This window comes from Nilaparvata lugens, chromosome 8 (assembly GCF_014356525.2).
Source record: "Nilaparvata lugens isolate BPH chromosome 8, ASM1435652v1, whole genome shotgun sequence".
NCBI classification, from domain to species: Eukaryota; Metazoa; Arthropoda; class Insecta; order Hemiptera; family Delphacidae; genus Nilaparvata; species Nilaparvata lugens.
Window position 1 is genome coordinate 8513055 of NC_052511.1, and position 26654 is coordinate 8539708.

At 34.7% G+C, this 26654-nt stretch overlaps 1 protein-coding gene across 4 annotated transcripts in view; it reads right to left on the minus strand.

Annotated features, from left to right (window-relative positions):
* LOC111056890 overlaps positions 1 to 26654 on the minus strand; it is a 140907-nt gene that overhangs the window by 8084 nt on the left and 106169 nt on the right. For all 4 annotated transcript variants that reach the window (XM_039433864.1, XM_039433863.1, XM_039433861.1 and 1 more), the window contains 7 exons: positions 24894 to 25098; positions 19963 to 20119; positions 17140 to 17342; positions 11578 to 11726; positions 5607 to 5719; positions 4026 to 4221; positions 90 to 305 (listed from right to left, as the gene is read on the minus strand). In XM_039433864.1, the coding sequence (XP_039289798.1) occupies positions 90 to 305; positions 4026 to 4221; positions 5607 to 5719; positions 11578 to 11726; positions 17140 to 17342; positions 19963 to 20119; positions 24894 to 25098 (1239 nt within the window). The remainder of the gene's footprint in view (positions 1 to 89; positions 306 to 4025; positions 4222 to 5606; positions 5720 to 11577; positions 11727 to 17139; positions 17343 to 19962; positions 20120 to 24893; positions 25099 to 26654) is intronic.

The following is a 26654-nucleotide window of genomic DNA, read 5'->3' on the forward strand; positions in this document are numbered from 1 at the left end:
AACCGGTCCTAAATTGTAATTTGTATTACTAAGATCTAGAAAAATAGATGGATTCATTAATAGGATGAATTAAAGTACATGGATTTTACCTCCAGTCTGAATTTAGTGTCGCTGTCGTCTAGAGGTGTGAGAAAGTCAAGAGAAAAGACGTCAGCATAGATGAGAGAGGCAAGACTTGCCCAGTCGTTGACACACAGTCCTTTGTTCTCCCAGAACTCCTCTTCGGTCGGGGTGTCCCCCCACCTCGCCATCACTTGGCTTGGATAGAACCTCTCCAGCATTAATGCGCCCTGCTGTATGCATATCTGTAACAAACAAGCATATTAAACTAAAAAATATGGGAATACTAGATCAAAATTCAGGGTACCACAGTGTTTTCTGTGAAAAATTGGCGAGGTGATTTATTCATGATGAAGTACAATAATCTCTTACAATAGTTTATATTATAAGATTTCGCATAACATGAAAATCTATGGAGACCTCATTATCAACATAAACAAACAAATGAAAGTAAGTTTTATCTCATTAAAAGCAGATAGAATAAACTGTTTTTAAGCAGCGGAAATAACGTTTTACAACACTTTATTAAGCGTATTGAACAAGGTCTATATACATTTAGATCTTTCTATAGATCCTTCTATGGACCTTGCTTTTAAACATAAAACTACAAGACCTGGAGTAAATATCATGATAGAAAGCTAGTAAAAGTGAAAAACTGCGATAAAGCAGTTGGAAAAATCACTACCAAACTTTGATTAACTGTTATCATGCGTTCGAATCCCACCAAGTCTATGGTTGTCTCATCTCATTATACTCACACAAGTAAAAGCTGATACATCAACCCAGAAAAAACGATGAAATATCACATGCTAGGTTTTTGCGTTAAAAAAGAATAGAGAGTTGAATTAGCTGACTTGTAATTGTCCATTGAATTCTTTTTAAAAACAATTAATTCTGTCAATTTATGTTATCTATTCAAGTTCATAAATCTATTAAAGTTTATTTAGCGTATGTCACACATTTAACTCATGCAACACACATAGGTCTCAACAAAAAATCATTCAATAACACTCTCAAGGATGGAAGGATTTCCTAGTAAATGGTTAACTATTGTTTGTATTTTTTTCTTTAGGGCTTCTCTTAAATATAAATAAAAATTCGAGATCTAAGTAAACTTTTAAAGTTGTTAAACATGTTTCGGCATGTTTTAAAAGAGTACTTGGATTTCTAATTTTTATTTATGGTTAACCATAGTTGGAAATCCGAAAACTCCTCCCCTATTTTAGCACACCTCACCACGAAGCCTGTTACTTTGTATTTGCTATTTGTACTTTGGCAAGAACAGACCAAAACATGGTTTGACTACGAATGCCAAATGGCAACAAACAAAAAGAACACAGCCTATAAGAAGATGCAGCAGAGTCGAGGGACAAGGAGTACAGCCGAACAGTATAGAGCTATGAGAAGAGCTGAAAAGAGGATACATAAGAAAAAGAAGAAAGAATGGGAGAAGAAAGAGCTGGAGATCCTGGAAGCTGCGAGAGATAGGAATGAAACAAGAAAGTTTTACAACAAAGTTAATATAGGAAGAAAGGGTTTCATGCCAAGAACAACTTTGTGCAGAGCAATGGATGGTGAACTGCTGAGTGAGCCGGGGAAAGTTTTGCGAAGATGGAAGGAGCATTTTGAAGAACTGTACCATCCTGCGTTGAATAGAAACAAGGCACCAGGAGAAGATGGAATCCCAGCAGAACTTCTGAAAGATGCTGGAGATCACCTTGCTGAACAACTGCAAAAAGTGATCCATAAGGTGTGGGTGACAGAGCGGATGCCTGAGGACTGGACAGTAGGACTTATCTGCCCGATACATGAAAAAGGGGATCAAATGGAATGTAAGAATTATAGGGGCATAACCCTTCTCAACACTGGGTACAAAGTATTTTCAAACATTCTGTTTGCTAGGCTCAAACCGTTAGCGGAAAGGTGTGTAGGGAAGTATCAGACAGGATTCCGCTCTGGATGCTCTACAATAGATCAAATATTCTCGCTGCGACAGATTCTAGAGAAGGCTCATGAATATAAAATAGGAACCTCCCACCTCTTCCTGGATTTCACCGCGGCCTATGACAGTATCCTGAGAGTAATGCTATTCGAAGCCATGAAGGAATTTCAATTCCCAAGCTTCATCAACCTTACAAAAGCATCCTTGTCTAAAGTTTTTTTTTTTTTTTTTTTTTTTTTTAGATTACGTCCTAAAGACTCCAGTCATGGAGTATAAGACAAGTCATGTTATTACATAATAATTCTAGTACTAAGTAGTTCAACCTAGTTTAGGTTTGAAAGGAATTCTTGTACACTATAAAAAGCTTTATCAACTAAATATTTTTCATTTGTTTTTTGAAAATCTTCAAATCATCATTACTTTTCAAGATTTGAGGTAGCTTGTTATAAAATTTCCTACCAATATAATCTGGTTTTTGTTCAAATAACTACTATTGTGACCCATTATATGATAATCTGCTCTGTTTCGCGTATTATACTCATGAACATCTGAATTCTGGATCACACCACTCGTTTTCACATGCATTACAACTTCATATACATACAAAGATGGCACAGTTAATAGACCAAGCTTTTTAAATAAAGGCCTACAAGAGTCTAACCTATTCACTTTCTCTATACATCTGAGTGCCTTCTTTTGAATCTTAAACACTGTCCATATTTTGTTGAGATGAATTACCCCATACTAAAATAGCATACCTAATATGAGATAGTATAAGTCCATGGTAAGCAGTTAATAGTAGTTTTTTATCATTCAGCCTAGCAAGCTGCCGCAGGACAAATACCCCAGATGATATCTTATTACATATCCTCTCAATGTAAGGATGCCATGTTAATTTCCTGTCCAATAAAATTCCCAAGAATGCTACTTTCTCTTCTTGGTCTAGTTGTATGCCGGGTGAAGATACAAAACCATCTGTCGGAGCCTTTTGAGATGGAGGCAGGGCTGAGACAAGGAGATGCTCTTTCATGTTTGTTATTTAATATAGCTTTAGAAAAAGTCATTCGTGAGTCAAAAGTCAACACTGAAGGGAATATTTTTTATAAATCAACCCAAATTCTCGCGTACGCAGACGACATTGATATCATTGGAAGATCGGTGAATGATATGAAGGAAGCCTTTAAAAATATTAAAAATGCAGCATTGCAAATGGGCCTTCACATAAATGAAAACAAAACAAAGGTCATGATCACATCAACGAACCACCACATCGGGGAGACGCTTCAGATGGATGTTAACTGTTTTGAGGTTAAAGATGATTTCGTATACCTGGGCTCCCTCGTCGATGGTAAAAACGAAACAACAAAGGAGGTGGAAAGGAGAATTCTCCTGTCCAGCAGATGCTTCTATGGTCTCTCCAAGTATATAAAAAACAAAGTGCTGAGCAGATCCACAAAGTTTAAAATATATCGCTCGCTAATCCTGCCAGTACTCATGTATGGCAGTGAAACATGGACACTGTCCAAAAAAGACGAGAGCCAACTCAAAGTTTTTGAGAGGAGGGTACTGCGAAGCATCTGTGGTGGAATAAAAGTGGATGAGACCTGGCGGAGGAGGAAGAATGAGGAGCTCTACCAAGTATATCGTGAACCTGATGTGGTCAAAATGATCAAAATTGGTAGACTGCGATGGGCTGGCCACCTTATTCGGGCAGATGAGACATACCCACCAAGGAGACTCATGTTGTACAGGATGGAAGGGAGGCGAAGACCAGGAAGGCCGAGACTGCGCTGGATGGACGGTGTTGACAAGGACGCACAAGTTATTGGAGCCAGAGGTTGGAAAGCGAGGGCGGAAGACAGAGACGAATGGAGGCGAATACTGGAGGAGGCCAAGACCTGTAGCGGGTTGTAGCGCCACTGATGATGATGATGTGATTTGTACTTTGATTATTGTTCTTATTTTGTGTGTGTGTTTTAGAATAAATTTGAATAATTCATTACAATGATTTATTGTTACAAACCTTGAGATCGAGTTGGCTGAGCCGCAGTTTGGTGCGAAGCGTGGGAGCAAGACCGGTCTGCAGTTCTCTCCTTCTCTTATCCAGCTTCTCATGCAAACAGTTGAGCAGATCCTGACCTTCTCTTTCTAACCGCTTATAGGGACCAACTCTGGCCAGTGAACAAGAGAATGGACCAAAGCAGGCTTCAACAAATTGACTGAAATAAGAAATCAAAAATAAGATTTGTTTGCTTCATTCAATAAATAGATAAATAATTAAATTATTTGAATAAATAAACAAATAATTAAGTTAGCTATGGGAATGCTTCAGTATGGAAAATAAGCATTGAAAAGAATGACAGAAAAATACGCAAAACAGGATGTAAATGGCTACTAACATAAAGTTTTACATGTCCGATACGACTGTCAGGCCCGGTTGCACAAAAACCTGTTAAATTTTAATAATGATTAAATGCCACGAGACCCAATCAGAGAAGGCTTTTCGTAAAGAAGGCTTCTCTGATTGGTTCTCGTGCTATTTAATCTCGTTTAAAATTCAACAGGCTTTTGTGCAAGTTGGCCTCAGACGAGCAAATAGATCTTCTCTGTTCATCTACACAGTGGTTTATCGCCTGCAAACCCAAGTCGAAGCCACGGCCATTAACGTTAAGGTTTTCGACTGTACAGACTTAAAATTATCGAACATGTGAAAGAAACGTTATTATTATTATGTATTTTATAAATTTGTGATTTATATAATTGAATATATGTAGAATTGTGACAATGCAGAAATTCTTTACATGTTGTAAATAATATTGTAAACGAATAAAATTGCAAATAAATAATTTGAATTTGAACGTTAAGGTGGCCAGCCTGAGTATTAAACCAATAAGAACTTGAAAAAAAATTATGTGTGAAGAGAGAACTACTAAATACATTATTATTTTCAATTTAAAATTGAAGTTGCCTTCAATCAATTTCAATTCAATTTTAAAATTATACTACAGAGAAAAGATAGCATAAGAGGATATCTTATTGTATTGGTCTTTTATGTTCCGATTTTTTGTTAACTGAAGCCGATTACAGACGACTACTGTCTATTTTATTGCCTGGCCCCATATTTGATTCGTTTTAAATCACTTAAGAAAGGCTGAAAAACTACCAACAATAGAGTAGACCACCAATTGATAATCAACTGTAACTTGAGATAAATTATCTACATACCGTACTGTACATACTCTACTTCAATCAGTTCTAGAATTCATTTGAATTAATCATTCATTTAATTCTTCACTTCTACATTGAAGAATTCAATATTGGGGCAATATCGGGTTTTATCCCTGTAAGAACAGAGTGTAAGAGTGATCGAGTGTAACAACTGATTGAGTGTAAAAACAGTATGAGAGACTACCAGCGTCATATAGCTTCACGGAAAAATACTACTAGGGCTCTCGGCTTGAGTTGACAGTGAAATTTAGATCATAAACGGACTATACCATGAATATTCTTCTTATGGTATATTTTCCCTATGATTATACTATTTATACAAGATCGACGATGGAGAATACAGATTTATTCACACGAAAAATAACGTTCTCCATACCTGAAATCCTTTTGAGGTTGGAGAATCTTCACTTCGATTTGATGTTGAAAGGCAGACAACTCATCGAGCTCCAATTTTGCCTCAAAAGCAGCCAAAGCCTGCTCTGGCCTAATCTGTGGATTACAAGATTTAGAAAGTCAATAAACGTTTCACTAAATTCAGTTAAAAAATGAGTCGATATTTTAATCTCATGATCCGAAAAATTGTTTCATCTTGTTTGAATTTCTCATCAATTTCAAAACATCACTACCAGTTTGAGGGGCAATAGCATAGCCACCTCTAATACAAGGCCCCGGCCTACGATATTGCAACGTTGCAGTGTAGGCCTAGAATCCAATACATGATTGGTGAAAAAGATCAGCTGGTATTTTAAAAAATCTTTTATTGCAACGTCGCAGTGTAGGCCTAGATTCTAATACATGATTGGTGAAAAAGATCAGCTGGTATTTTTTAAAATCTTCTTCACCAATCATGTATTAGATTCTAGGCCTACACTGCGACGTTGCAATATCGAAGGCCGGGCCTTGTATTAGAGGTGGCTATGGCAATAGTAATCTTGGAATTTCTGATCAATATATTTCTGATCATGCTATCCTCTTGAATAAAAATTCGGAGAAGGAACAGTTTTGGGCTGTACATGTTGGTCTTTCCTCAATCATTTAATGAATTATGTTTTGTGTATCATTGGATCTAAGCTATATAAATAAAAATTGAGCCTCAAATTTTGACATTCAATAACTCTTTTTATATTTCCACCGAATTTGATGATTTTTTTCAGTTGTGTTCTTTATGTTCAGGACCAGGTTTATGGCCTATCAATTCAATTCAATAATTCTTTATTGTCATATACAGTGCACAAGAATAGATAGATCAATGCTTTTAGGCTATAGGAATAAATATCAATTTACAAAGATGTATTGCATTATCGACCTAAAATATTATTTCTAAGCCATACAAAGTTTGCAAGTTTTGTAAAATATTAACAAAACTTGCAATTCTGTTACTCAAAATTCCGAGCCATCGGTCGACGTCTGCATCGCAAACATGCCCACTATACTGTATATTATTTAATAACAAACAACCACGACACATCCACCAACCGATGGCCCAAAACAACTATCCTATACGAAATATAACTTACAAAATACATCATTGACTTGCACCAACACAACAACAAAGGAAATAGTCCCACATGAGTCTTAGACTTGTGTGTGGGACAATTATAATCATACAGTGATAAAAATATAAAGAAAAAAAATCTCAGTACCCTTTTTGAATTATCTAATCACAACTACATGTTTCGGACATTGATGCCATTTTCAAGTGATATGAAGTAAATAAATAAATACTGCTGGAAGATTCTTATTTTGATCATATGTTAGTGTATTCATATGATTTTATGAATTAAAACTATAAATTTTGAATTTAAATTCGCATGATTCTATCAAAAATGAGGTTATTGGTGTCTAATTTGATTATGTTTATTATTTTATCTCTAAATTAAACAGAGAACTCAAATTTTGACATTCAATAACTTTTTTATATGTCCACCGAATTTGATGATTTTTCAGTTGTGTTCGTTATGTTCAGGACCAGGTTTATGGCCTATCAATTCAATTCAATAATTCTTTATTGTCATATACAGTGCACAAGAATAGATAGATCGATGCTTTTAGGCTATAAGAATAAATATCAATTTACAAAGATTTATTGCATTACGACCTAAAATATTATTGCTAAGCCACACAAAGTTTGCAAGTTTTGCAAAATATTAACAAAACTTGCAATTCTGTTATTCAAAATTCCGAGCCATCGGTCGACGACTGCATCGCAAACATGCCCACTATACTCACTCACTCACTCACAAGAAAAAAAATATACAGCGGCAATAATGAATATTCCCCACAAAGACAAAAAGTCTGGGTGTGGGGAATGAGTTCTATGAACTGCATTATATTAACAATAACAGTTGAAGATTTACAATGAATAATAAAACAAAAGAATATGTATAAGGTACTGTAGAGTGAAAAAAAGGCTTCTTTAAAGGATGTTGAGAGCACTTAATACTGTTAACCCTAAATTTCTGTAGTATTAGAAAAAAAATTATAATATATATAAATTGGTAATGTTCAATGGATATAGGTGGATACTGTATATTATTTAATAACAAACAACCACGACACAGCCACCAACCGATGGCCCAAGACAACAAAGACGAAATATAACTTACAAAATACATCATTGACTTGCACCGACACAACAACAAAGGAAATAGTCCCACATGAGTCTTAGACTTGTGTGTGGGACAAGTATCATTGTACAGTACTGTGATAAAAATAGAAAGAAAAATAAAAATCTCAGTACCCTTTTTTAAATTATTTAATCACAACATGTTTCGGACATTGATGCCATTTTCAAGTGATATGAAGTAAATAAATAAATACTGCTGGAAGATTCTTATTTTGACCATATGTTGGTGTATTCATATGATTTTATGAACTAAAACTATAAATTTTGGATTTAAATTCGCATGATTCTATCAAAAATCCAATTAGACACCAATAACCTCATTTTTGATAGAATCATGCGAATTTAAATCCAAAATTTATAGCTTTAATTCATAAAATCATATGAATACATCACTAACATATGATCAAAATAAGAATCTTCCAGCAGTATTTATTTATTTACTTCATATCACTTGAAAATGACATCAATGTCCGAAACATGTTGTGATTAAATAATTCAAAAAGGGTACTGAGATTTTTATTTTTCTTTCTATTTTTATTACAAGTAGCCTTATACAGAAAAGAGTTCTGTGATATTTCGTGACTAAAATTGTTCAGTAGAAGTTTAGAGAAATCAATTAATATAACCTTTACAGATTTAGAAGTCTGTCTACTATCCGACTTCAGGACTCTTTCGTACGGTCCTTTAAAGTTTACATGTGATCCTTATGGGAAAAGATTTGTGAGCTGGCCACACACAGAAATAAAAATCAGCTGTTATAATCATTGCTGTTACAATCAAAATCTAACTTTGAGCTGTCCGGAACTCGCTCCACAATATTCTATTTAAACAAAACACAAAATAGAATAATTTCCCAGCAATAAAATAAAATCTGGTGTGGCGCACTCACACAACTTTCCTTGCCGTTATGAAAATTGATCACCTGACGCTAGTGTTCCCGCGCATCTCAAGTCCACTATTCAAATATTTGAGCCAGCTGGTGACAGGGCAATAACGCTGGAGACACACATGAGGTCTGCTATCTCTTCATAGTGAATGATTTAATAGAATCAACAATAATTTGCAATTGAATAATCACATTTTCTCGAATTTAAAGCTTATTTTCAATTTTAGGTGAAAATGTTACTGAACATTAATTGTAGAGATTTTCATGCTCAATCTACTCCACTTGATTTTTTTTTGTTTCAATTGTATCTGAAGCCTTATAATTGGGAATCTATCTGCATTGATGGGGCGGAGCTCCTGAAATTTTTACAGATATGGGACTTGTGGCAGTTGATAGAGCTTATCGATGATTATTTTAGGTATGAATTTGATCAAAATCGTTGGAGCCGTTTCCCGAGAAAATCACGAAAACCCCTGTTTTTGACAACATTTTCGCCATTTTAGCCGCCATCTTGAATTGCATTTGATCGAAATTGTTCGTGTCGGATCCTTATAGTGGAAGGACCTCAAGTTCCAAATTTCAAGTCATTCCGTTCATTGGGAGATGAGATATCGTGTACACAGACGCACATACACTCATACACACACACACACACACACACACACACACACACACACATACAGACCAATACCCAAAAACCAGTTTTTTGGACTCAGGGGACCTTGAAATGTATAGAAATTTAGAAATTGGGGTACCTTAATTTTTTCGGAAAGCAATACTTTCCTTACCTATGGTAATAGGGCAAGGAAAATAAAATAGAATAATTACCGGGAACGCCGTACGGAGAGGAGATCGATACCCGTTCACACGCCCGATTGCCAAACAACTGACTGACTATACCCCGGGTCTCCTCATAGCAGAGCAGGGTCACGGAAAACTAGGAGGCCGGGGGAAAAGAGATTACCGACCAATAGGAGTCTCAGGAGAAGATCACGCCACCGATCATGTGACAGGGAATGATTCAGATGATCTTGGTGCTAAGGGTGTATCGATAATGACAATATTGCTAATTTCTATAATAGATTAGGCCGGTAAACAATCTTTCTTTTCCAGAAATCTCATGAAGAACGATTCCGTCTCAACGCGGTTGCCGTTTATCGATCTGATGATGCGGCTATTGCTGACTGTAATGTAAGATAACAGAACGCTCAAACTGGTAAACAGAATCTGGAAATTTCTGGTTAAGATGAATCCGCTGATGATAATTTGCAGGGGTGTCTCCAATGATGATGATGTACATACTCAACTCTAAGCTTAGCAAACTAAATTCGACTGTCGACCCTATTTCTCTTCTAAAATAAAGAAAACTAGTAGTTCTGTGAACAGTAGACTTCACGCAGAATTCTCATCCACAAGTAAGTACCTGATGTCACTTGTTTTAAATGTTAACAAACTCGGTTCACGTTTGAATTTGTATTCCATATCATATAATTCATCCAGTTCCGTGATAATCTTTCTATCTGATGAAAATTAATTTTTTACAATCAAAAATATTATAATTTCTCCAGCATTATTTAGTTCATTGGTTTATTTTTAATCACCTATTAAATTAGTTTTTTTTAATGTGAGAATATTGATACTGATGGGCACGCATAATAACACCATGACTGCAAAACAAAATATTGAAACCAAAGACCTTAAAGCTGCGATTAGACGAAAGTTATTAACAAAATGTTATAACTCAATCCTTATAGATTATATAAGATTGAACATAACTTATCATACACATGATGAAGATGTGTGTTTGTCAACTTCCGTTAAATCTTATAGAATCTATAGGATTGAGTTATTAACATTTTGTTAGTAACTTTGGTGTAAACCCAGCTTAAAGATGCATAAGGTCTTTAAGGGCTTTGATTGAAACAGTAGACCTTATACAAATACAGTAATAGACTGGCTCCACACATCTGTGTAATCACTTGTCAGCTGATTTATGATGAATAATTCTATTGTCTGATTTTTACTTCAATATTGGCGTATTAAGGAGGCTCCTTTTTCCTTTTATATTATCCTTGAGATGCAAAATTTCGAAAAATATACGTCGACGCGCAATTTAAAAAGGACCTGTCAAATTTCATGAAGATCTAATACCGCGTTTCGCCGTAAATGCGCAACATATAAACATTTAAACATTAAGAGAAATGCCAAACCGTCGACTTGAATCTTAAAGCTGCGTACACATATACGCGCATCCAACCAGCACCGAGCATGCTCCGCCCTCGTACCGTCCTCGTACCGCCTTCATTCCTCCATCGAACTACAGTCGCTCCGCTCACGTACCCATAATGAACGTTATGGAAGATGTTAAATCTTCACGCGTTCCCCGGTCGATCATCAATCGCTCTGCTGGAGTGACGTTCGGTTGCGGAGCAGAGCGAAAGTCTGTACGCACCTTTAGACCTCACTTCGCTCGGTCAATTATCTAAATCATATACCGTACTAAATGACGATTCTCCTTTCGTCACAAAATTAACTTTGTGACAACACATCAAACTATTTGGCGGTACGAAGTTCGCCGGGCCCGCTAGTGAATAAATAAAAATAATACCGTACTGATAGTAACCAATATTATCAAACAAATTCTGAACAGCCATTAGTCAATAGTCATTTAAAATTCTTTCTATTGAAACTTGACAATGAAAAATCATGGCAAAAATATGCCTGGACTGAGTATGAAGTTGCAATGATTCTTTATATTCTTTATATATAAATTCTTTAAATTATATTATATTATATATTCTTTATATTCATAAAGAATCGTTCAATGAATTTTACCTGGAAATAGTAGTCATTGGTGAGACCAGGGCCAGCTATTCTCTTGACAACGAAACTATCGCAAGCAGGAATGCGACCTCGCTTCTTGATCATCATGTGGAACACAATCGTGTCCCAGGCCAGCCTCAACCAGCATTTCAGTAATCCAGCTGTGAACAAAAATCAAATAAAATGCTTTATTAAAACAAAATACTCTAACAATACTTCTGAAAAAGGCAAAGTTATAATAAATATTTTCAGTACGTCTGAAAATTGTTTGTAATTTTGAGTGGCCAGACTTCCCAAATTTAATTTATAGTAGATTACAATCCACAATTTTCGTAGCTTGCCATCAATATTCAATTAAATTTATTAAAAACTCACAAAACAAGACAAAACAAAATAACAAAGAATTACAAAACAAATAAAATAATATAAAATGTTACAAATATAAAAAAAACCATGGGCTTTGTGGTTGGATGTGTTGGAGAAGAGAAAAAAAGAGAGGATACCTAGCCAACTATGGTTTCCCATGTAATAGGCAGGCAAAGAAGAGAAGAGAGAAATGATGAGGAAAAAAGGGAAGGGAGAAATGGGGAGAAGGAAGAAAACAGAGGAATAGGTACGCAAAATAAAGGTAAGCGAGTTCACTGAAAAATGAAAAAACTAATGAAAAAACAATGCTGGAGCAGAAATCTCGAGTCATATATTATCTAAATGGAAGAAGAAATTACTATATGTCCAGTTTTTTATATCCAGTTTAATTTTTCCGCTGATCTTATTGTCCATGAGAAAGTGATTTGGAATGAGGTTTATTATTTTAGTACTTATGTAAATTAATTGCCTCCTTATACATTCAATATTAGTGTTATAGGTTACTTATTTGTTAGCAGTGGCCCTTAGATTATAATAATTAAGTGTAGAGTTTAATGTGAAAGGAAAATCGGATCTATATTTTATTAAGTACTCAAATACGCTTTTTATATATAATTGACGTATAGTCATGACCTCAAAATCACATAACTGATAATTTTAGCCAATTTATCCAGAAATAGATTCTATGGATATTAATAGTGAGTAGGTTTTTGATTTTGTATTCAAATTTTTAAAATAAGTGAAATATCTCTCAAGTTTTTAATTTATTGTGATACATTCTGTGATTCATTTAGAGCTTAAAATCGACCTTCTAATTTCCAAATTTTCAAATCATTATTCCTGAACCGAAAATCAAGTGACGAAGCAGTGTGTGATTACATAACCTTAACTTTTGGACAGTATTAACATTTTATCAAAAATTTTGGAGAGAAATAGTTCAGGCTTAGACTAGTTTTTCCTCGATTGTCCTAATTGTATTATGATTATAGTGTTTTATACAATAAATGAATGAATGATGACTTTGTTTAGTTATGACGGATATTTTAAATTTTCCACTAAATTTCACAAGTTTTCGAAGGGTTATCATGCTCATTATATTCCAATTCCTGAACTGTTCTATTTGATTACGAAATATCCATTGAATATCTCAAGTTTATTGAGATAGTGAAAATAGAAACATAATATCATAGAGAAACATATACTAATACTAAAACGATACTCCATCATCTCTGATAATATCCATCAAACTGTTTTAAATTTTGGAACGGAAAATTCTGGGGAGACAGTTGTTCATTTCATGGATGAACATTGAAGAAAATCATCTCTTGTGTTTTATCAATAGTTTACATTTAGATCACTTAAATAAAATTAAATTCATACTGAATCAATTACAAAGGAAATACAAAAGCATAATATCATTTGATTCAACAAATATAAGTATAAAGTTAGAATAAGCAGCTTTTGTATAATAATAATTCAAATCTAATAGAAAATAAAATTTATTTATTTACAGTGCAAATGATACTAATGTAATAACATTAGATTAGATTTCTTTATTTATGTACGTTACAATATTGGCAACATTGGCAGATAAAATAATAAGGTAGTCATTGAGCTATTTTTCTTCCAAATTTAGGTGGCAAATTCTAAAGCTGCGTTTACACCAAAGTTAATAACTTAATCCTTATAGATTCTATTAGATTGAACATATCTTATCATACAAATGATGAACATAATATATGTGTTTGTCAAGTACTTTTCAATCTAATAGAATCTATAAGGATTAAGTTATTAACATTTTGTTAATAACTTTGGTTTAAGCACAGCCTAAGATAATTATATTTATATGTTTTATTAATTTTTTCAGATGTATAAAGAGCATGTATAAGTTTGGTTTAGTTTAGTTTTATCCTAAGTGATTGACCAGCGCTGCTGGATAGACTGTGTCAAGGGTTTATAAAACATGTCACAAGAAAGTTTCAAAATGTCATCTCACCATCAAGAAATTCACTCGGTGAGATTCACTAAGAAATCCACTAAGTGAATAAGAATGAAAAACAATTATTCAAATTCAAATATTTTTTATTCCTTCAAGTATTTACAGTGAAACATTTACAGTGAAAAACTCAATATTACGGAATTCCTCCACAAAGACTAAACGTCTGCGTGTGGAGGAGAGTTCCATGGACAACACAAGCAGTCACTACATAAAATAATTATAATAGAAAGCATACTGTAAGCTTCAGAATATAATAATGATAATAATGGATTAAATACAAATTCAAATAATAGTCAAATAAGAAATAAGAAATAATACTTTATTTATTTATAATTTTTACAAAGTAGCACTGATTGGGAGAGAAAAACTAAGGATACTCCTTGTACTATTTCTCTCCCAAATTTAGATAACATTTTAAAAGTTCGAAATAGGGTTATGGTTTCACTTTCCTAAAATTTAGTCCATTTTTACTAAAAAACAACGTAAACTAAGAATTTTAAATTTTGCCGGTTAAAAACAGAATAAAAACCAAAAATATCACACTCAAATCACCATTAATTGGAACATTTTTGCGTAATTCGACAAAATTTAGAGCCAGAAAAACACAACTCACTATTCAGAACAGCTGATTAATAAGAAATAAAAGATAAAAAGAAAAATATTAACTAAACTTAGGATTGATTTTATTTCTTGTGCAGGCCAAGAAATCCCAGGGAATGAAGGAAGCTGTGAGTTCGCGTCCTGTATTTATTTTATAATGTAATGAATTTATAGAGGGGAAAAATCAATATGATAAATCCTTTGATGGTTCTTGCTTTCTGATAGTTATCGAATATAACGTGAGCGGAGCAGAGCTTCGGCTGCCTCCCAGCCAATGTGATACAGCCACCTGTCCACACCCCTTCGGTAGACTATACACCTCCGCCTCTCTCATTTCATTCGGCAAGTTTCTATATAAAATGTGAGCCAGGTAAAATGAATTTGACAGTTCTGACCCATGTGTCAGTTGTGAAACATCCATCATATACTTGGTCTTGTGGCGAGTTTCATACCGGAAATTTAAATTTGTTTCACCTAAGATCTGGGTTTTGTATTTTTTCAAGTGAATTAATAATGTTATGATGAAGATCTGTCTGATATTTAGAACCGGGAATTCTGAAAGAACAAGCTAGTCGGATATCTATGGCCTTTTTCAAGATTGTTTTAATAATATTGCTCTCTGTGTGACTGCCAGTGGTTCCAAGAGTGTAGAGGAAACACCCCCCCCCCCAAGCCAGGATACCATACTGGATCAGCGACTGATCATAGGCGAAATATACTTTTCCTACAGTTACCTTGAAAAGTGGCCATTGCTGCACTGATTACAGAACGCAAAGAATCACTTTTCCGCTCTAGTGCGGGAAAATTTTTTTCTGCACTTCAGATTTGCAACATGGCAACGCAAAATAGTTGGTGGGTTATATGGAGGATTAGTGCACGAAAACAAAAATTAAGTTGGTAACAATGACTGTGGTATACCTCACTGCACGTTATAATGATATCAAGGACACCGAGTTCGAGGACAGCCACCACATCAGTGACAGCCGCCCCGCCATTCAAACACTACTACATTATTCTATTTTATTTATTAATAATAAAATTACACAGAAAACCATTTGATGCATTTCAGGCAATTTTACCCATAATTACTCACTTTTCATATTCAATGGTAACTGTAGAAAAAATTCAATGTGGAATACGTGCGCAAAGTTCCTCTGCTGCACTCAGGAAGCCATTCCGCCCTCGCCTACGACTCGGGCGTAAACGTTTCTTTCGGTGCAGCAAACTGTCACTTTGCGCACTAGTTGCACAAATAAATATTCCTACACTGATACACACACATCACCTGGCTAAGCTCAGAGAAGGCAAATAATAATTTCCAGAGCCGACTTTTGACACACTGAATATGTTGCCCCCAACTCAACTTGTAATCAATATTATAACACCCAAGTATCTGTAACTATCAACTCGTTCAATAGTAACTGCAGTCACAATCCTGCATCCTTGTGTTTCCACAAGAGTGCATTTTTAACATTATTGGGCCAGGATCAGCCTGGTTTCTTGTTACAATTGGCATACATTTAGTTTTGGTGACATTAACCGTTAGACAGTTGTGGTCGAACTAATTTTTACTTTCCTTGCCCTATTACCATAGGTAAGGAAAGTATTGCTTTCCAAAAAAAATTAAGGTACCCTAATTTCATGTTTTCTATACGTTTCAAGGTCCCCTGAGTCCAAAAACATGATTTTTGGGTGTGTGTGTGTGTGTGTGTTGTGTGTGTGTGTGTGGTGTGTGTGTGTGTGTGTGTGGTGTGTGTGTGTGGTGTGTGTGTGTGTGTGTGTGTGTGTGTGTGTGTGTGTGTGAACACGATAACTCTATTCCTAATTAACCGATTGACTTGAAATTTTAAACTTAAGGTCCTTATACCATGAGGATCCGACAATAAGAAATTCAATAAAATTCAATTCAAAATGGCGGGAAAAATGGCGGATAATGGCTAAAAAACCATATTTTTCACGGTTTTCTCGAAAACGGCTCTAACCATTTTCTTCAAATTTATACCCTAAATAGCTATCTATAAGCCCTATCAACTGACAAGAGTCTTATTTCTGGGAAAATTGCAGGAGCTCCGTAATATTCCTGAGAAGAATGAATTTTGTTAAATTTCTATCACGATTTTTTTCAAATTCATACCCTGTATAGTTATTTATCAGCTCTATTAACTGGCATGAGTCTCCTCCCTGGGAAACTAACACTGGGTCCACCCCATCCTTGAGAAATTTACTTTGTAACCTCCTTCTTGTGCGTGAGGTAGGTAGGTAGAGCAGTTTATTCAAAAGAACACATGTCGATATTTTATTTGTAGAACAGCTGTTTTCACAACTTTTAAAAAATCCTCAAATTTCATAATTCAAACAAAGGAAAATGTACTCTGAAAACAATAACAATAGTATAATCATAGTTTTAATTATTTAGCCGCCAATCGGTATAATGTTATTCCCCGAAATTATCCTCTTTTAAGAATGAGGCTTATAGATCAATGAGCAAGGGAAGTTGTGAGAGTGTACCACACCAGATTTTTTATTTTGGCAATATCTATTGTTGCACTGCAATTATTGTAATGATTGTATAATTGTAAATAGTTTATTAATTTCTCCAACTAACTGACCTGTGACGATGACAAGTGATATGAAAGGGCAGACAGTGGATGCAACTGCTAGGGCGGCCAGCGGCTGCAACATGCCGCACACAAATATGTCCCAGATCAACGCCTCCAGAACCACCACGTAGCGATTCCTCTCTCCCACAGGACAATCCACGTCGTACACCAGTGCCATGCTCATCTGCAGCATTAGCGTCAGAACTGGCATCCTGAGATAAAAAAATTGTTCATTTTATTTATTTATTTATTAGAACAGTCACAAACACGATATTTGGAAAGAGAAATAGGCAATTGCCCAAAACTTCTTCAATTCCTTGATTTTGGTACATAAATAGTCCAAAGTGAGGTTTAAGTTTAAAATTTCTGTTTTCACCAAAGATTAACACTCAGAGAATACGTATTCGAGATATGACTGATGAATTTTGAATTTCGAAGGGTTGATAGATAAGGGTTATTCATTCATTCATTGTACAAAATACTAAAATCTATATATATAAAAGCGAAATGGCACTGACTGACTGACTGACTGACCCACTCACTCACTCACTCGCAGAACTAAAAATCTACCGGACCAAAAACGTTCAAATTTGGTAGGTATGTTCAGTTGGCCCTTTAGAGGCGCACTAAGAACAGATTTGGAAAAATTTCCAAAGATACGCCCAAAATCTGCAATTTTCCAGCGTTTTTTAGCGCTTTCTCAGCTTTATCGAGAAAAATGAACAAAAAATGTTCAAATTCAGTACAGAAGCTCAGCTAGGGTGTAATAATGTTGTGTTGGAAGGAATTTGAAATAACGTCAAAGATACGCCCAAAATTAGCGTTTTTTGCTTTTTCTCAGATTTATCAAGAACTAATGAACAGAAATTGTTCAAATTTAGTACAGAAGCTAAGCTAGGGTGTAATAATTTTTGTGTTGGAAGGAATTTGAAATAACGCCAAAGATACGCCAAAAATTAGCGTTTTTTCAGTTCTTTCATCAAGTAATAGACAGAAAATGTCCAAATTTTAGACAGAGATTTAGGTAGGGTCTAAAAATGTTGTGATGTGGTGACTTTAATATTTCATCAAAGATACGCCCAAAATCAGCGTTTTTCTCAGTACTTTGACTTTCTGATGGAATGAAGCATGCTCAAATGAAAAAAGCAGGAGAGCGAAGCGAGCCCGCTGATCTCATTTCTGGACGACCCAGTAGCCCCACTACTGAGGGGGGCGGAGCCCCCTGGCTAGACAGATATGGCGAGCAAAGCGAGCCTGATGGCTAGTCATATATAATTATGACATTGAAGGAAAAACTAGGCAGAGCCTGTACAATTCTCTCCAAAAATGTAGATAAAAAGTTAATTTTGTGCAAAGGTTGAGGTTATGATATGACACACTGCTCCGTCACTTGATTTTTGGTCCAGGAATAATGATTTGAAGATTTTGAATTTTGAAGGTTGACATGAATAAACAGTGAATAAAAAACTTAAGATTGCACTTATTTGAAAAATTTGAATACAAAATCAAAATACAAATGGAATAAATAATTAGATATAAATTAACATAATGAATTAGTTTTAATTAATCAGTCATAACTTGAATTTAATGGTAGAATAGGGTCGACTCTGCCGAAAATCTGATTTTCTAGGCAAAGAGAATTCTGAGCCAGTTAACAGACGAGATGAAAATTATCTCTTGAATAGAGGGCTTTAATCTGCTTAAAATAATGAAATTTTAAACAATAATTGTAAAGAATATAGAAGAAGGATTAAAATTAGGGATTGGAGGTGCATGAATTCAATATCAATATTTGAGGAAAATATATTCGAATTTTGGTGTATTTTGGTGAATATTGGATCGATTAATCATTACAACTTTCTTGGAATTCGAGTCAAAATCTTGACTCACATATTGATGCCACAAACATATAAAAATGGACATATAGGCTAAAACGACCGTTTGTGACATCAATATGAAGTCATTATTAATTTTAGATTTCAAAAAGACTGTAATAAACGGACATTAACGTCCGTTATATACAGTCTCTTATATGAATATAATTTTGGAATAGAGATCTGAATATACATAGGATTCATAAACATTACATAAATAAACTTGAAAAAATACAAATTTTAATAAATTTTGAACATTGAATTATTTTGTAAACGAGTAAGTTCTCAAGAAGAGATAAAACCAACCAGGCATACAAAGAACTAACTTGGGGCCATATTAGGCACCATATGGGCTACGTTTAACCATAGAGAAACAATAGCATAAGTAGATATCCCATGGTATAGGGCGTTTATGTAGCAACTTTTACTGTTATCTCAAGCTGATAGTCCACGTAGTTCTTTCCTGTGAAGCTTTATGACACTGGTAGTCTCTCATATTGTGCCGTTCATACACTCTTACCCGGTCAAAACAGTAAAAATCGACAATAATCGACAGTAATCGGCTTGAGATAACAGTAAAAGTTATGACATAAACGCCCTATACCATGGGATATCTACTTACGCTATTGTTTCTCAATGGTTTAACGCTAAACAAGGATTACTTGTAGATATGGTCGCATTTATTGCAATGAGTTACAATACGGATTTTAAACGAATAACTGAATTATCTCCGATGCATTATTTATTTATTCTTATGGCTTTTATTGGCAGAGAGATCCTTTCGGATGTTCTGCCTTGCCGTATTACCCAATGTCATTTCCTATCAACACTCAAGTTTATAGGTTATGTATTGGGTTCTTCATGTTTTCTCACTAAAAATTTGCACTTTCATCTCCGATGCATGAGATGAGGCCTTGATGATTTTACATTTTAATGGTGAAAAATCCTTGTTACTTACCAAAGAAAAGCAGTGAGAGTGATGAGCAAACTGAGCCCACTGACTGTGAGGCACACCAACGGGAAGACAAGGATGATGCCCAGCGTTCCTAGCAGTCCTTTGCCGCCGTAATTCCAGATCCTGTTCAGGTGTCGTGTCATTCCTTTCCCGATGAACCCTAAACGAACACACAATTCACGACTCGAATTAAAAATATGCCAATTATTTATTGGTACCACTTTTTACTTTTCTTGCACTATTACCATAGGTAAGGAAAGTATTGCTTTCCAAAAAAATCAAGGTACCCTAATTTTATGTTTTCTATACGTTTTAAGATCCCCTGAGTCCAAAAACATGATTTTTGGGTGTTGGTCTGTGTGTGTGTGTATGTGTGTATGTGCGTATGTCTGTGAACACGATAACTCCATTCCTAATCAACCGATTGACTTGAAATTTTAAACTTAAGGTCCTTATACCATGAGGATCCGACAATAAGAAATTCAATAAAATTCAATTCAAGATGGCGGAAAAAATGACGGATAATGAGAAAAAACCATGTTTTTCACGGTTTTTACGAAAACGGCTCTAACGATTTTCTTCAAATTTATAACATGGATAGCTATTTATAATCCCTATCAACTGACATGAGTCTCATTTCTGGGAAAATTACGGGAGCTCCGTAATATTCTTGAGAAAAATGGCGGATAATTACTAAAAAACCATGTTTTTCACGGTTTTCTCGAAAAAGCTCTAACGATTTTCTTCAAATTTATACCATGGATAGCTAGCTATTCATAAGCCCTATCAAATGACATGAGTTTTTTTCTGGGAAAATATTGCAGGAGCTCCGTAATATTCTTGAGAAAAATGGCGGATAATTACTAAAAACCCATGTTTTTCACGATTTTCTCAAAAATAAATTGACCGATATTTTTCAAATTCATACCCTGTATAGTTAATTATCAGCTCTATCAACTGGCATGTTTTTCACGATTTTCTCAAAAATAACTTGACCGATTTTTTTCAAATTCATACCCTGTATAGTTATTTTATCATCTATATCAACTGGCTTGAGATTGAGAGTCTCCTTTCTGGGAAACCAATAGGGGTCCACCTCATCCTTGAGAAATGGACTTTGTAACCTCCTTCTCGTGCATGAGGTAGGTAGAGCAGTTCATAAAAAGAACGCACAGTCGAAATATTTCATCTGTAGAACAGCTGTTTTGACGACTTTTAAAAAAATCATCGAATTTCACAATTTACACAAAGGAAAACGTACCCTGAAAACAATTATAAATTATTATATACACATATACAGTAGTCTGATCGTAGTTTCAAATATGTTGCCGCCAATCGTCATTATGTTATTCCCCTAAATTATTCTCGTTTAAGAATGGGGCTTACAGTTCAATGAGCAAGGAAAGTTGTGTGAGTGTACCACACCAGATTTTTAATAATATTTACTCACCAGAGTTATAATTGAACTCAAATAATCTTTGGGTTGGAAAATTATAAGATTCAAACATAATTCATTGTTTACTCTGATTTGTAAGTGCTTGCGAAGACGCCTAGAGATCCAGGGTTCAAGCCCATTATCACAAAACGTTTTTAACCAGGTCACTCCCGTGTTACGGTATCGAATGGGCACGTTAAAACTGTTGATCTCGCCTGAAGTATAGCAGTCGTGAGTCCCATTGACGACTTGAATTATTATATATTTAGGCCAGGTGGTTACCACCAACAAGAAGCCATACGAATTTACTTCACTTTGCTGTTTTGCAATAAAAAAATAGTAAGTTATTTGAATTTCATTCAGGGCCGGTTTCCGAGCTCGGGATTTAGCTAAGTCCTAGACTTTAAACAGCTGGAGTCAGAAATTTGGCTTTCCAAAACGGGGCGTAGTCGCAGCTTTTATAACAGTAGTCGTAGTTTTTATTTTCTCATTTCTATAATTGGAAACGTTTTTCCTTGACAAAATTAGACATTCCTAAATAATTCAAAATAGCTGAAACTATACACTATTTTCTCTTTATTTTATTTTGTGTTCAATTTTCTAGTTTTTCTAAATTTAATTCAAACGTGACTATAACAATGACTGCGAGTACGCCCCGTTTTGGAAAACCAATTTTCTGATTCCAGCTGTTTAAAGTCTAGGACTTCTAGGCAAAATCCCGAGCTCGGAAACCGGCCCATAGAATAGAACTGAATTGTACTCTTTTCTGATGAAAAGTGTTGACCGGCTACCTTCATTTCACAGAACAATTTACTGAATGAGAAAATAATCTACGAAAATAGAATAAAATAAAATAAAATATGAATACACAGAACCTATAGCTTGTTTAATTACATGATCTTATCTAAAATAACTTCTCCTCAGTTTATAGAGCTTTGATCGACGTTATATCGAATATTGAAATTTGAAAATTAAATATCTCCAAATTCTCATGCAAGGCAGTGGAGCAAGGCAGTTAATATCTTTAAAGGCGTATTCCCATTTATCAATGAACGTTTTTGGTACAGTGAGAATACTATTGTCACGAGGTCTTAAATGGGACTATAATACTTGTTCGGGCGGGCAAAGTGGAAAAGTTCCCAATAGAACTCATGAGAATTAAATTTCCATTGTACCGGGCACTGACTTTGATCAAGACCGATTGGATATATAATCAGTTATATCACAGTATACATACAGTATGGAAACTTGGCTAGTAACCTGACGCAAAAATCCGCCATCTTGTTAGGAAGCGCCGCATTGTAATAGTATTAATGATGGGTTCGGATCACTTTAATAATCCGGATCAATTGATCTCATTCACTGCCACGAGCCAATCAGAAGACCAGGATTGGAACTTCCTAAGGTCACGTGACGTGTCTAGTTTTTGCGTCATGTAAAAAGCATTGGTTAGATAGGCGTTTGATTACAAGTTTCCATTCTGTACCTATTCTGTGGTTATATATTATCCAGTTGGTCTTGCTCTGATATGGTATTGAATTGACTCCGCCTAAAAGCGACAACAACAGACGGAGAAAAAATCAAACGTCTGCAAGCAGATGTAAGCAGACATATGCAGACAGACGTACACGTACGTCTGTGAGCGTTGTAGAATTCGAACACCTCGGGAGGATTTTTCCTGTCTGCTGCTGCTGTGTGTTGGCCTATATGCCGACGCAATAGGCAAACGTTATGTTTAATAAACAAGTTGTAATATAATTCGTCCCTATTTTACTATTTTTATACAATAGATACAGAGAGAAAGGAATAAATGATGAATTATTGATAATATAAGAAAAAAAACTAGAATAATAGAATAAAACTATATAACTAGAAAATATTACTCATCTATTTCACTATCCATGACAAACTGCAAGTAATAATCTGTTTTTGAACCATTTTCAACGACACTACAGTCTAATTTTTGAATATTAGTTATTAAAACTAGTACTCACTGTGGAGCGCTTTCGGATTTTTAAAATCCATTTTCAACACTGAGTGTTATATTATTAGTTGTGTTTTCAACAAAATCAGTGTTGAAAATGGATTTGAAAAATCCGAAAGCGCTCCACAAGTGAGTACTAGTTTTAATAACAAAGGTTATTAAAAGGTTCTGGTTTCAGAAAGTGGTTTTTAATGGTGTTGAGTCTAATTACTTGCCGGTTCGTTATGGGGTACCTCAAGGTTCAATATTGGGCCCAACTTTGTTCATTATCTATGTGAATGACATGCCTAGTGAAATTGGACCCTCAGCCAAAGGATATTTGTTTGCTGATGACCTGGCAGTTTGTGTAAGTACAAAATCTACCTTGGCAATCAATAGAATCCCATAGAGAATATTACACTGATGATTGAGGATTGGTGTAACGCAAATTTACTGTGTTTAAACTTAGATAAAATTAAGAGTCTTAATGTGTCTTATGGCAACAATGATGATTTGAATGGTCTGAGAATGGTCAATTTTCTTGGTTTTAATGTTGACTCTAGGCTGAATTGGAAAGACCATATTGATAAAGTGGCGGGTAAGCTGTGTAAGGGATTGTTTATGTTAAGAAAATTGAGAACAGGAGTAAGTCTATCAGTGTTGCGAATAGTATATTTTTCTCATATACACAGTTATTTATCTTATGGAACAATATTGTGGGCTTCCCAAAAATATAGTATTAGATTTAGACTGTATTATTATTTAGATTAAGCTGTGAGAATAATATGTCTTATATTCCTGAAGGTCTTCCTTCAAGAGGACACTGTAGGGATAGCTTCAAATTGATTGAAATTATGACACTTCCTGCTGTGTTTGTTTATCAATGTCTCAATCATGTTAAGGTAAATTATAACTCCTATGTTCAGCAGGGTATGTGTCACAACCATGGAACTAGAGGTAGGAATAAACTAGTCTTGAGGTTTTGCCACTATGCAAATACTCAGAAAACTTTCTATTACGTTTCTCTGAAACTTTTCAATGCCTTGCTTGAGAATATAAAAAAATTACCATTAAAATTATTCACGAATAGAGTTAAACGATTTCTGTTGAGGAATCCAATTTATGAAATAGAAGAGTTCTATGACATAGTTGACAATATGCTTGATTAGCTTGATTGACGATATGCTTGACTAGGTACTCTCATGGGTGAACTAGTCATATGATTATGTCTTATGAGTGTGTTTTACTTATATTGTTATGAAAATAAGTATATTTTTATGTTTATAATTTATTGTAATGACCTCCTGCTTGTAATAATTATGATTCAATATATCATTGACATTTGTAATGCAATTGATGTTCTCAATTAGCTGCTGCAATAAAGTATTTTGACTTTGACTTAACTAATATTCAAAAATTAGACTGTAGTGTCGTCGAGAATAGTTCAAAAACGGATAATTACTTGCAGTTCGTCATGGATAGTGAAATAGATGAGTAATATTTTCTAGTTAATTGAACTAGAGCAGTTCAATTTACCTGTGTCCGGCTTGGTTTCGAAGTGCGTTCTCGATTTCGATATATGCCTCCAGAGCGAGAGGAGGCGAGAGGCTAGGGTGGGAGTGAGAGAGCTTTTGCGCGGGAAGAGTGTGCCGTTGACTTGTGACAGCTCCAGGTCCGGTGTGAAAGGTGACATGCAAAACAATGCTCGCAATGATACCGGGCTGCACCATGGTATTACAACCTACGGATCACAGTTGAAAATGCACTGATAGAAAACACGAATTTAAAAAAGAGATAAAAGTTATATTATAATTATTATGTCGCAGCCAAATGTTAATCCAATAATCTGGACCACCCTGGTAAAGGTGCAATTCCTTACGAAGGCCAATGAAGGCCAGCACTGGCAAACCACCCATCCACACACTGACGCTGGTCGACATTGGCCTTCATTGGACCATCATGTAGATGCGGCATTACAGTAACTGCTTTAAAACAGCTGTTATATTAGTATACTAGCTTACCCGGCGAACTTCGTACCGCCAAAAAGTCAATGTATCTCATGTCACACTTGACTTTATTTGATGAATCATGAAATTTATCTGACAATCAATATTCCCGGCGAACTTCGTACCGCCAAAAAGTCAATGTATCTCATGTCACACTTGACTTTATTTGGTGAATCATGAAATTCATCTGACAATCAATATTTTCATTTACATCTCAATACGGACTTCCTATGTGCTTAGTCATGCAGCATTTATTATTCCGAAAACATATTCTTCTCAATTAATTGGTAGTAATATCTATCAGTAAAGTGTTAAAAAAGAAATAGGTTAAATCAGTGTTTCAAAGAAGAATTTAATGTCTTCATAGTTGTTGATATTGTGAATAGATAGTCCAAGAAATATGCGATGTACGATGAATGACACAAAATTCCATATTCTTTTCATCCTCCATTTTAGGATGATGCTAAGCTAAATTCGAAAAAATAATAATTTAGTCTGTCATTCTTCAGTAATTAATGAATGCAATATGAACAACTCTATTTCATAAGATGAATAACTTCTATCCAACATTTTCCAGTTTCTCAATGATAGGGGAGTGATAATTATTTGTATAGGTCTTCTAAGGAACGATAATCTCAGCTGGTACCAATCAACTACACTAACTTCAACTCAAAACTACCGTTTTAATACCAGTACACAATTTATCACAGGATGACGGGTTTATTATACAGCTGGTAACTTTAGATGCTAAATCATAGGTAGCCGCTCGGCCGAAAATTTCGAAAACATAGGTTTTGTAAAATGGATTATTAAATAAAAAGAATTATAATTATAATTATTATTATTATTATTGAAATTTCTGGTCAGAAACCATACCCAATATTCACACAACATATTCCCAAAGTTTCATGCCGTTCTGTCAAGTAGTTTTCGAGTCTATAGGGAACAAACAAACATACAAACAAACACACAAAACATACATTAATTTTTATATGTATAGATAGATTAGTGTACAACAAACCTGAATAAAACATACACATTCATAAAAAATATTCAGTTCATCAACCTTCGCCAACAGAATTTTTCACCTGGTCATTTATGGCCAACCGAAAGGAACAAGGAGACGAGTCACTTCAAACTTGGATTTCGAGTTCACTTATATAGGATATTGTTTCAAAAGTAATAGAATGTGGAGAATTTTTTACAGAATATTAATTTTTGTTTTTTGGTCCTAGAAAATTATTTCTTTAATATGTGAATATTTCCTATTTTAGTAATAATCTCATCTATG